Source organism: Ammodytes marinus (genome assembly GCF_949987685.1).
Source record: "Ammodytes marinus genome assembly, chromosome: 7".
Taxonomy (NCBI): Eukaryota; Metazoa; Chordata; class Actinopteri; order Uranoscopiformes; family Ammodytidae; genus Ammodytes; species Ammodytes marinus.
Window position 1 is genome coordinate 22,658,404 of NC_137211.1, and position 13,045 is coordinate 22,671,448.

Sequence of the window (13,045 nt, forward strand, 5' to 3'; positions counted from 1 at the left end):
ATCACAAACAACGTTTCTTTACGTTTGTCCGTCATAGCCGTCTGACGGTATGTGGAAAGCAGCAATGTCGGAGGAGGTTGGTAAGGCGCTACGGTCTGTAGTGGAGCGGGTGAACCAGGCAGCGGTACGGCGACCCAAGGTAACTGAAGCCCGGGAGGCACCTGTTTTGCAGCCGTGATGCCGGTGTTCCGGTCTCGGTGCTGCGACACCACGACTCGTTGTGTAAAGGCTGCCTAACACCTCAACCTTTGGCCGGGGGACAGCCGAGCTCGTGGCAGCACTTTCATAACACCATGCATGGTTTAGCGACAGCTTCGTGTGCGTGGGAGCAGCATGATGATGATGCTCCCATAGTGTGTGTATGATGCTGCTGCATAATAATACTGCCGCTAATCACGACTTTGTTGATGTCTGCTCATTTACACGATAACGGTTAGACAGAAGCTTGTCCTTAGACCTCCTTGACTATTATCCACCAGTCAAGATGTCCATCAAGTGCTCCAACATTACAAAAGCATCAAGGTGGATATCTAGGTCAAAGCATGCAGAGAATCACAGCATCCCTCCAGAAGTATCCAGATGGTTCTCGGTAGCTCTTTACTTCTGATCTGAACCATGTAGCACAGCTGAATGCATGATGTTTAACACGGCAGCAACCATAAACCGTAGTCATCTTGGATGCATAAAATACAGATGATACACATGACAAACGAGCTGTGTTGTCCTTCCTCAGGATCTCCCTGCTGTGCCTCCGCGCCTTGTTGCTGTCAGCAAGACAAAGCCCCCGGAAATGGTTGTGGAGGCCTATAGTCAGGGGCAGCGTAACTTTGGAGAAAACTATGTGAGTATAGACATCTGCTGATCTGCATGCATCCCTAAAAGTCCCCCAGTGTCACTTCATGAATACAGACTTGACCTCGTCCTTTATGTCCACTCCAGGTTAATGAAATTGTGGATAAAGCTTCAGACCCTCTGGTAGGTTTACCTACTTTATAATTTATTGTAGACTACTAAATACTTTCTCCCTCCTATGCTGTGTTTTCACTGGGTATCTTTTTCCCCCTCATCCAGATTTTAGCCTCGTGTCCGGAAATCAAGTGGCACTTTATCGGCCATCTACAGAAGAACAACGTCAACAAGCTCCTGGGTGAGTCATATAAGTCGACCCTCCTCATGTGCTCCAGCCGCATTTTAATTGTGAAAAAGCAGGACTGAGTGTGGCCTTCATGTTTACCAGCTGTGCCCAACCTGTTCCTCGTGGAGACGGTGGACTCTGCCAAACTGGCCGACAGGGTCAACAGCTCGTGGCAGCGTTTGAGAGGAGCCAGCACGCAGAGGTTAAAGGTCATGGTGCAGATCAACACCAGCGGAGAGCAGAGTGAGTGTTTGATTTCTTCAGCTGATCACAAATGCGTACTACTGGGTACGAACTAAAAGTCAGTTGTCCTCAAACGGTGTGTCCAATGTGTGTTACAGATAAACACGGCCTGCCACCAGAGGACACGGTGACCACAGTGAAGCACATCGTGTCCAAGTGCACCGCCTTGCAATTCTTAGGACTGATGACCATCGGGCGCTATGGTTACGACCTCAGCCTGGGCCCTAACCCGGACTTTCAGGTACAAAAACAAGGAGGAACATGCATTGCATTTGCTTTCCATCACCTGCAATGTGTTTTGAGAGGCAATGGCTCAAGAGGTAGAGCTAGCCTGGCGTGACCAGCTAGCTTCACATTCATTTCTCTCCAGCAGATCAGTCTGGACTTTGGGGAGGAGCTAGGCCCCATCCGTTAGTGGAAGGCAGCCCTTGATTGGTTCTTGTAGTGGTTGACGTCAACATGGGTATACTATTAAGCTTGTGATATATATGGCTAGTCTCATTAGGCGAGATTGACGACTACATGAGCCAATCAGAAGCTGCCTTCCACTTTAAGGGGGGAAAAAAAGGTCAGAACGCAGATCCTGATTGGCCCGGCCTTCTTCTTTACCAGACTCCTCCACACAGAGATTGGGGAAGTCCAGACTGATCTGTGGTTAAAGAAACAAATGTGAAGCTGGTTGGATCGGGATGGTCTTATCAGGCTAAGAAAGACCAGCTTTTTTTACCCAAATGAGAGAGATCCATATCTAGATTGTAGATAGATTGTGTCTATGCTGATATAGCGTGTCTGACGTTGGTGTCACTCCTTCAGATGCTGCTGAGTCGGAGGCAGGAGCTGTGTGACAGCATGAAGCTTCCCATGGAGGAGGTGGAGCTCAGCATGGGCATGTCCACAGATTATGAACATGCGGTGAGTTTCACTCTAAGCACAAATATGGAAGCTAATAGAATAATTTCCACTCTCTGAATGTAATACACTTGACTGTGGAAGTTTTTTTTTTATCAGTTTGTTTTATTATTTAGGTGTTCAGTATTTAGAAGCCTGTATTCAGATGGCTTGATGTCAGTTTGATTCAGACTTACACAACTTGAGTAATTTGCTTATCATTTGACTGTTTTTTTTTAAATTTATTTTTATTGACATGTTGTTGATGAAATATAGACAAATATGAAGTTCAATATGCGACGCTATAATCAACACAAAGGATTCATTCAAGATTGCATTTGAGTATTTTCAGTCGCCTGTAAGACTCACCACTGTGGCAATTGTAATGGGTGCATGTAAATCCATCCGTTCAGACTCTTGCAGTCCCAACTCACTGAATGTTGTATCTCTGCTTCCGTGCGTTTTTAAGATCGACGTGGGCAGTACCAACGTGCGAGTGGGCAGCGTCATATTCGGCAACAGGGAGTATCCCAACAGTGCCAACAACACTCCAAATCCCAGTCCCGCTGCAAGTCCGGAGAAAACGGCCAAAACGCTGTCAGAACAGGCGGCCACCAAGATGCAGCACCTCTCCGTGTCCGGAAAATAAGAAGAGCCTCTCCTCCTCTTTAAGTAACTTTAAGAAAAGATTAAAAAAAACAAGAAAAAAAAACAAGCTCTTCACGTGCAAACTTAAGAGCCATGTGGAGGTAGGATTGCAAAATGTCTTGCATCATTTTAAAGTGTATTTTGCTTAATCCTGTGCCCCTTTTTGCTCTTTTTAAGCCTTAAAAAGTGGCATTCGGTACAGAACTAGTTCTACCTTTTTAAAAAGTTAAAAAGTAGTGTGTCACTAACCTGTAGTGCTCTTGACTTCCTTCTCATGGAAATCTGTCCCACAACATTACCGGACACAAGACAAATGTACAACTACTGAAAACCCATGGTGATGTACACGAGCTGCGAGATAGTGACGATCTGTTCTGTTGTGCTGCTGATGTGATATTTTCTACCTTTCCGACCCGAACATGTGACAGTGCTGAAATGTGCTTGACGATGTACGGTGTCCCACACAGTGCAATGTACCGTTTTTGTTGTACAGATGAAACAAAGACTTGATTTAATAAATCATTAATCCCTTTATAATGACATGGTATTGTGCGGTTGCTGTTGTTTTTCGTACGGTGTGCCACGTGTCAGATCTCTATTCTTGATAATTCACAAAGCCAAGAGGAAAACCTGCAGACAGTGCTTTTGTATCTGTGCTTCGGTGTGTGTGTGTGTGTGTGTGTGTGACTGGTTCGATGAGCGGGAGGGAATCTATGCAAATCGATGATGTCGTGTTAAGCTGTGGCTCTCTCAATGTCGCGGTGGGTTCTTCAAAGATGTCACAAGGTCAGTGTGTGTTTCTGTCACCATGGAGAGTGCTTTCATTGTGATGCAGAGGGGGCTATAAGCTCTGTGGTTACACACTCGTTTGCCGTCTCAACAAGGCGTTGTTTGGTTTGGAATCTGGCTCAAAAGGGGAAGCCAAAACCAAGCAATAAATGTAATTATTGGAAACATTTTGCCTTTTGCTGTGTTTTTCTTGTAGTTATCGGTAAAGTGGACCAAAAAAAAAAACTTAAGACGGACAGTCGTTAGGCCAAAGTTCCTTTAATCAGCACATGGAGATGACATCTGGACCACATAGTGATAATTTAACTTGGAAAGAGGAAAGCCCAAATATAAAGCGAATTTCAAGAACTGGACTCAAATTAAAACGTTGCATCCAAAAGAAATAAAACATGTTAACCCACAGGCTCTCTATATTACATTCTAATCATGACAACATCCTCCCCATTGTAAATCTAAATAAACAGAACGTGTTAGATGTTTTAAAATGCTGTCAATAGCTGCTATAAATTAGAGTACATTTGAGTTAATCTCAGCGACAGAATACACGCTACAACTGCTCAATAAATAAGTTAAATGACTGCAAAAAAAAAAAAAAAATGGCAATGCAATTGGAAGAGCTTCATTCAATCAGTGTAAAAGGCATTAGAAAAAAATGAACAGGACAGTCAATAAGCTTCACCTGTTATTTACAACATACAGCAGAATCCTGTTATCAATAGTATCACAAATGTATCTACAGACCAAGAAACTGGGCTCTGGCTAGATAGTACAGAGGTTCTGGAGGGACGCTTAAGCCTTACTTTCACCCTGTGGCTCACATCCAGAAGCAATATATAAGAAGCTGGCTGTAACATTTTTAATGGTTAAATAACAATTGTAACTCCTCCTGTGAAAACTCTCAACGGATTAATGATAGTTTATTCTATATACTGCAAATAAATCTTCACTCTCCATTCTAGCTGAACCTACTTCCGTCAACAGATGAAAAGCAATAGAAGAGGATGAAGGCCCTGGAGGAAAACTACTAGGTGATATACTGTGTTATTAGTGGTTAACTGTTTATTCCGGTTTACCTGCTATAAATCATTTATTCGGGGCTTATAAATGCTTAACCAGAGCTTAAAGGAAAGCGTTACCATGGACATGTGAGGAGGGTTAGGATTAGGCCAGTGTAATATTTGCGGAAAAAGTGAGACCACTTGACGGACCCAGCTGTGGTTATAAAAAACGATGTTTACAGTCAGTAACAACATCAAATCATGCCTCAGTAAACTACTCCGCTATCACTTTAACATTCTTCTGTACGCATTGCAGTGGCCATTCACTCCTGCTGACTGACCATGTCCGTTCTCAGATGTTGTCTCTGCTTCTTCTTCTTGCACACAAGATAGAAACTAGCCCAGTGTTGTCAGGAAAACACAACAAACACAACAATAAAAAAAAGGCAGTTGTTGCTAACGGAGAATAAGTAAACTGATAACCTAAAAACTTTTAGGAGGAGAACACACACGTGGCCCAGGACTGAGAGAGCTGCCTCTGTGAAACGTGCTTGTACCATATGTGTCTCCACCTGGGTTGTTTTCTGCACTGCGGGGGGGGGGGGGGGGGAGGGGGGAGGTTGTCTCACCGTCAAGTCCGTCTCTTCCCCATGTTACACCAGTTTCTTGGCCTCAAAGAAGCCTTTGAGATGCTTCATCTGCCAGATGCCCGTGACTATGAGGATGAGGGTCTGAGCGATGGACCACCAGAGGACACGCTGGTTGGTGCTCTCGCTGGTCATGCGGAAGCGCTCCTCCCGATACTGTGGAAGGAGACATGACACACGGGAGGTCAACTCATTTCATGTGCAATATTCAACAGTGCGATAAATGAAATGGTAGACGTCACTAATTGTTATGAGAGAGCTGTTATAGTATTATTGATATAGTATTTCTTGATGCTATTTTTATACGTTGATGCTATATATACAGGTCCTTCTCATATAATTAGCATATTGTGATAAAGTTGATTATTTTCCATAATGTAATGATAATAATTGAACTTTCATATATTTTAGATTCATTGCACACCAACTGAAATATTTCAGGTCTTTTATTGTTTTAATACTGATGATTTTGGCATACAGCTCATGAAAACCCCAAATTCCTATCTCAAAAAATTAGCATACCATGAAAAGGTACTCTAAACGAGCTCTTAACCTAATCATCTGAATCAACTAATTAACTCTAAACACCTGCAAAAGATTCCTGAGGCTTTTAAAAACTCCCAGCCTGGTTCATTACTCAAAACCGCAATCATGGGTAAGACTGCCGACCTGACTGCTGTCCAGAAGGCCATCATTGACACCCTCAAGCAAGAGGGTAAGACACAGAAAGAAATTTCTGAGCGAATAGGCTGTTCCCAGAGTGCTGTATCAAGGCACCTCAGTGGGAAGTCTGTGGGAAGGAAAAAGTGTGGCAGAAAACGCTGCACAACCAGAAGAGGTGACCGGACCCTGAGGAGGATTGTGGAGAAGGGCCGATTCCAGACCTTGGGGGACCTGCGGAAGCAGTGGACTGAGTCTGGAGTAGAAACATCCAGAGCCACCGTGCACAGGCGTGTGCAGGAAATGGGCTACAGGTGCCGCATTCCCCAGGTCAAGCCACTTTTGAACCAGAAACAGCGGCAGAAGCACCTGACCTGGGCTACAGAGAAGCAGCACTGGACTGTTGCTCAGTGGTCCAAAGTACTTTTTTCGGATGAAAGCAAACTTTGCATGTCATTCGGAAATCAAGGTGCCAGAGTCTAGAGGAAGACTGGGGAGAAGGAAATGCCAAAATGCCTGAAGTCCAGTGTCAAGTACCCACAGTCAGTGATGGTCTGGGGTGCCATGTCAGCTGCTGGTGTTGGTCCACTGTGTTTTATCAAAGGCAGGGTCAATGCAGCTAGCTATCAGGAGATTTTGGAGCACTTCATGCTTCCATCTGCTGAAAAGCTTTATGGAGATGAAGATTTCATTTTTCAACAAGACCTGGCACCTGCTCACAGTGCCAAAACCACTGGTAAATGGTTTACTGACCATGGTATTACTGTGCTCAATTGGCCTGCCAACTCTCCTGACCTGAACCCCATAGAGAATCTGTGGGATATTGTGAAGAGGAAGTTGAGAGACACCAGACCCAACACTGTGGATGAGCTTAAGGCCGCTATCGAAGCATCTTGGGCCTCCATAACACCTCAGCAGTGCCACAGGCTGATTGCCTCCATGCCACGCCGCATTGAAGCAGTCATTTCTGCGAAAGGATTCCCGACCAAGTATTGAGTGCATAACTGAACATAATTATTTGAAGGTTGACTTTTTTGTATTAAAAACACTTTTCTTTTATTGGTCGGATGAAATATGCTAATTTTTTTAGATAGGAATTTGGGGTTTTCATGAGCTGTATGCCAAAATCATCAGTATTAAAACAACAAAAGACCTGAAATATTTCAGTTGGTGTGCAATGAATCTAAAATATATGAAAGTTCAATTATTATCATTACATTATGGAAAATAATCAACTTTATCACAATATGTTAATTATATGAGAAGGACCTGTATATACAGCTCCGGAAAAAAAATTAAGAGACCACTACAAATGTTCAGTGTGTCTTGTTTTACGCTTTAGAGGCATATGTTTGAGTAAAATTAACATTTTGATTTTATAATATAAACGGCTGACAACATTTCTACCAAATTCACAATAAAAGATATAGTCATTTAGAGTATTTTCAATAAGTAATGTAGAGATGAAGATTTAAGAAAAATCCAGACTGGTCTCTTAATTTTTTTCCGAGGCTGTATATACACTCACAAATCATTAGACTTATAATACTTTTCTGATGTGAATATACATGTGTTTCTATACTTAATTGGAGCAACTGTAACAAACCCAATTCCCCCCCCCCCAGGGATCATTTAAGTATTTGTGATTCTAATTTGTAGCTGATGCAAGTGAAATGTAAAACCTGTTGTCCCACATCATGTTTTTCACTGACCCTCTGGTAGTTCTGCTCCTTCTGGACTTGTTCCACTTGGTCCAGGAGCTGTCGCACTCGCAGCTGCAGCTCCGTCAGTTTGTCCTTGGCTGCGATTTCAGGATAGTTGTTGGTGTGTTCTCCGACCTGGATATCCAGATGCACTCTCTACAACGTTGAGAACAAGACAGTTGGAACTCTACGTGCTTGTGTTTGGTGGACATTGAAAGAAATAGGACGTCTTATACAGGAAAAGGCTTGAAGAAGGTGCGCTTATTGTGGAAAACCTGTTTTGAACAGGCCTGAAAAACTGGAAAATTGGGGAAGAGAGAATAACTAGAAATACCGCATGGTGGTTAGATGCCTCCACAAGGCATACAATTACCCAAAAGTACAGTGGTGATGGGAATTTTTCAAAGAAGGTTAAACTCCTAAGTAAACAAAGGGTGCCACCATTGCTAGCGACATGCCCATTTACAGAGCCTAGGCTATGTATTAACACTGGATTTTACTGGATGGACAGGTAGCGGATAGTGGGGAGATATTCACTGATTTTGACAAGAAGTAATTTTGACAACAAACATTCTACAGAATCGCTGACTCCACCTTTTAAGAAATTAAAAAAACATTGTTAGCAGAAGCTGGCTTCAGAACTAGAAATTGGCAGTACATTTGTATCTGTGGGGACCAATTGATCATCATGTAGAGCTAAATCTGCTTTAAAAAGGTAATCCTGCTTTGTGAAGCGGCCCCTCAATTTGTGCAAATAAACATGCAGGTTCAATTACTTTTATTAATACCATATCATACCAGTTTTCCTCCTGCAAACAGAACCATCTTGGTGGAGTTGGAGTGCAAACAGATCTGATGTTCTCCGGGAGTGTGGGAGGTGAAGGTGAACCGTCCGTCAGACCCATACTGACGAGAGAGGATAATCTGGGGAAAAATTGGAAGAAAAAATAATGTCTTCACATTGTATACAGACCCAAGTGGGTGTGTTTTTATAACACCACATCCTCCATGCTTACCTTCGTGTCAGGATCCTTGATCTCCACATGCATCCCAAGGCCGGGCGTCGCTGGGAGGAAGGATCCAGTCTGCTTGTCCCACAGCTGAGTCCTGTACTTCCCTGTCAGACAGGCACACATTACATTAGGCCATCCAGTAATCACTCAAGAATAACAAAGGGAGTCTGCTGCACCAGTAACATAGCAACAGAATTAAATATAAAAAAATGAATATAATAAGTATTCAACATTATGCACTATTTGCTGCCAGATAAATACAAACTAATTCAATTGACGAAAGTATGATCAGTAAAACAAATGCAAGTAAACATGCACACAATACAATGTGAGGATGTTAAATAACGCTTAAGATGTTGAAATATAAAAAATCTCATCTAACTTTGTGTAGAACCTCAAATTCATGCACTGCTTCGATAAATAATGCTGGAGCCAACTCTTGACACTGACTGTACCAAATATGCATGTTGCATGATGAGCTGAGAGATGCAGAATCGGTCTATATATTTGAAAAGCGTTCTGCAGTTGGATACACTTGATTGATTTCATTGAATCAGTTTCTTGACACAGGAGGTATATGTTATTTAGACATATTATATAATACAGACGGTGTTTTCGACTGCTCTGTGCAGGTTACAGACTAACCGGATGTACAGGTTTGTGAGTGATGCTCGTTTTCAGCTCTGTATTAGGAATTGGGTCACCTTTGGTTTCAGGTAGTAGGCCTATATTTAAAAAAAACACTATTATTTACATATGTATCATGCATTTACTTTGAGTTTTCAACCTCAATTTAGTTCTGTCCGTCGCGAACAGCTGTCGTGTAAGAACAAAACGAATATTTTTGCACTGCATTTTTGTTCACTAGTGACATGCCCTGTGACCATTATTGAGTATATAATCTAAATACATCGCTCACAAAGGGATTCTACAACAAAGACACTATGAGGTTTCTTCGGGGCACCAGTCGGCTGTCAATTCTACTATGTTCTACTCAGTGCAGCATCATCTTCTTTGCTGGAGCCAGCTGCTCGCGTGCATTGCTAGTTAGCTAGTCAAGCTAAAGAACCCACAGCAACTTACCAATAACCATGGTCTCGTCGGGAATTTCTTCAATGAAACATTTCTTCTCCGTCTCCCCTATGTGGAAGTAGAGCCCGTGACTTGGATAAATCCAAGCTAACGTTAAAACGAGCCCCGTGGCAGAGATACCAAGCATCTTGAGCCTATTTCACCTTTCACATCAGCCGAACAACCTGACCAGCTGACGTCACCGCGCACTGCGGAACAAGGAAGGAAGGGGGATTTCCTCAGGACGAGGGACCGCAGTGCCCTGCTACTCGTCTCGCAGGCAGCAGCACTTCCAGTCCCATACACTGTCCACGATGAGAGGGTGTGTGTGATTGAGTGATTGACAGCTTTCACAATCATAGGTTACTATTAGAAAACTCTATTACAGCATTGATAAGGGCAGAACGACAATAAGATACATAGGCTAAGCTAAGCCAAAGGGAAGAATCTTTTTCACTCTGTTTTATGTTTTGTCTCATGAAGCTTTAGAATCTAAAGTTACATCGAACCTTTGGTCAAAATTACTATGTCAAAGGAACACGGTTACCAGTGAACGATTGTAAGTATGAATACATTATAACCATGGACCTATAAGATTATAACACATAAGTGTGACAAGTTAAAAGTGGAGTTAGTGATTCTGGAGAACACTACCTGTCCGTACTGTGTGTGCTGAAAAAAAATCTGGTGTTAATACTCAGCCTAGGCTCTATAAAGGGGTGTGTAAACAAAGTGTATTTAATCAAAGGGGGCCCACCATAGCTAATTCATCCCACCTGATGAAGACCCTGGAGAGGCTCGTTCTGGGCCACCTCCGCTCCACGGTGAACTCAGCGATGGACCCGCTGCAGTTTGCCTACCGGCCCGGCATCGGAGTGGAGGACGCCATCATCTCCCTCCTCCACCGTGCACTGTCCCACCTGGAGAAGCCCGGCACCGCTGTGAGAATTCTGTTTTTTGATTTCTCCAGCGCCTTCAACACCATCCAGCCGAGGCTCCTGAGGGACAAGCTGGAGGCGGCGGGAGTGGACAACGACTTGGCTGAGTGGATCCTGGACTACCTCACAGACAGACCTCAGTTTGTGAGATCCAGGGATTGTGTGTCTGAGGTCCAGACCTGCAGTGTGGGGGCCCCCCAGGGGACCGTCCTCGCACCATTCCTCTTCACCCTCTACACTGCAGACTTCAGACACAACACCGACGGCTGTGTCCTGCAGAAGTTCTCTGACGACTCTGCCATCGTCGGACTCATCACTGAGGACGACGACGCAGAGTACAGAGGACTAACGCAGGACTTTGTGGACTGGTGTCAGCGGAACCACCTCCTCATTAACGCGGGGAAAACCAAGGAGATGGTGGTGGATTTCCGCAGACGCCACTCTGCTGCCCCCGCCCCAGTGAACATCGAGGGACGGGACATTGAGAGAGTGGTCTCTTACAAGTACCTGGGTGTTCATCTGAACCACAAACTGGATTGGACTCATAACACGGACGCTCTCTTCAGGAAGGGCCAAAGTCGGCTCTACCTCCTGAGGAGACTCAGGTCTTTTGGAGTACGGGGGCCTCTCCTGAAGACCTTCTACGACTCTGTAGTGGCATCAGCCATCTTGTACGGAGTAGCCTGCTGGAGCAGCAGCATCACAGAGAGGGACAGGAAGAAGCTGGACAAGGTCATCAGGAAGTCCAGCTCTGTCCTGGGCTGCCCCCTGGACACAGTGCAGCAGGTGGGGGACAGGAGGGTCCTGGACAAACTAACATCCATGCTGGACCACGACTGTCACCCCCTGCAGGACACTCTGTCTGCTCTGGAGAGCAGCTTCAGTGACAGACTGATTCACCCTCGCTGTGTGAGGGAGAGATTCCGCAGGTCTTTCCTTCCTGCTGCGGTCAGACTGTACAATCAGAACTGCTGACCCTGTACATGTCATTCACCTGTATATACTGTAATCATGTGCAATACTGTAACTTAAGAAGTGCAATAATGGTGCTACATGTGTCACTGTCACTTTATTATTTATTCTGCCCATATCCTGCTAACTCACATAGTTATAGTTTATATTTATACAAAGTTTAAAGCTAAAACATAAGCTTATACAAAGTTTAAAGCTAAATAAGCATTTACAGCTATTGCTGTGCCCTCTGTGTGCTCTTTACTCCTGTGTGCTCTTATTCCTGCTCTAATGTGTGATGCAACACTGAAATTTCCCCACTGTGGGACGAATAAAGGATATCTTAATGTTGCTAGCTGGTTAGCCTGTTAATAGAGCATAGGCTGTGAAATAACACTGATTTGTTTCCGGTGCACACACAGTATGGACAGGTAGAGAGGATGGTGAGGAGGAGGTATTCATTGATTTTAACAAAAAGTGATTATGACAACAAGCATTCTCCAGAATTGCTAACTACACCTTTCAAGTTAATTCTTGACATGAAAAGTTTAACTGAATCAAAGTCCACTTTTACTAGCTTTTTTGTGGAACTTTCAAGCACACCACACTGTCCACATAATCAAAAATCAAATGAGTAATAAATACATTGGAGAAAAACATGTATGAAGGCTGTGAGATGTAGCAGGAAGCCCTGGGAAAAGATAGCAAGTGGGTCTTAAAGCTAGGATGATTCTGACATGCTGTCCAGTCTTAGTTACATCATATTTGCATTATGCAGTGTAAGTGAACTAAATGTAGATAAACTAGTTGAAACACATTTTACAGTAGCCTGCTGACATTCATATGTGGGCAGTGATTCAAGCAGCCTAGTTCAATCACTTTTTTTCTTGTCATTTTTTATAGGCTAGTTAACTACTACTGGAACTACAAACATGGGGTTACAACTCATGCTTATCACCTTTCAGGAAGATATGTCAGCTCACCTGTGAAAATATTTGTTTATGTTTTTTAATGCTTTTGTCTGGCATGTGACTTTAAATTATTTTTTTTTATATCACATGTAGCCTACACGGTCAACTCTATCCCCCCCCCCCCCCCCCCCCGAGTTTCCCAAACACTGATCATATGCTCCATTCAAAGTTGTAATTCAACCATATCAAAAAAGAGAACGACTAATAGCAAAGTGGGGTCGCTTAATATTTTCAGTGAGAACCAATCATGTGTTACTTTTTCAAACATCAAAGCAAGTACAATGTGTTTAATTTCAGGAAAGGTTTCATTGTACAGATGATTTGTACGGTATAAGCCTGAGAGGAAGTGGTGCCTGACAGGCACTACTCAGGGCAAACATATCCTTCTCA

General features: G+C 43.5%; 2 protein-coding genes across 2 annotated transcripts; one reads left to right on the forward strand and one right to left on the reverse strand.

Moving 5' to 3' along the window:
* The first annotated feature begins 11 nt into the window (after positions 1-11).
* Positions 12-3,577, forward strand: plpbp (pyridoxal phosphate binding protein). Its single transcript, XM_080030348.1, has 8 exons — positions 12-139; positions 734-841; positions 940-975; positions 1,072-1,147; positions 1,238-1,378; positions 1,477-1,619; positions 2,192-2,290; positions 2,736-3,577. The coding sequence occupies exons 1-8, from the start codon at positions 50-52 to the stop codon at positions 2,913-2,915; spliced, it is 873 nt and encodes a 290-aa protein (XP_079886474.1). The 5' UTR covers positions 12-49; the 3' UTR covers positions 2,916-3,577.
* A 364-nt stretch (positions 3,578-3,941) lies between these two features.
* On the reverse strand, positions 3,942-9,983 carry tmed4 (transmembrane p24 trafficking protein 4). Its single transcript, XM_080031414.1, has 5 exons — positions 9,808-9,983; positions 8,728-8,828; positions 8,510-8,635; positions 7,721-7,867; positions 3,942-5,504 (listed from the first exon to the last, which is right to left on the reverse strand). The coding sequence occupies exons 1-5, from the start codon at positions 9,941-9,943 to the stop codon at positions 5,355-5,357; spliced, it is 660 nt and encodes a 219-aa protein (XP_079887540.1). The 5' UTR covers positions 9,944-9,983; the 3' UTR covers positions 3,942-5,354.
* Positions 9,984-13,045: the final 3,062 nt, after the last annotated feature.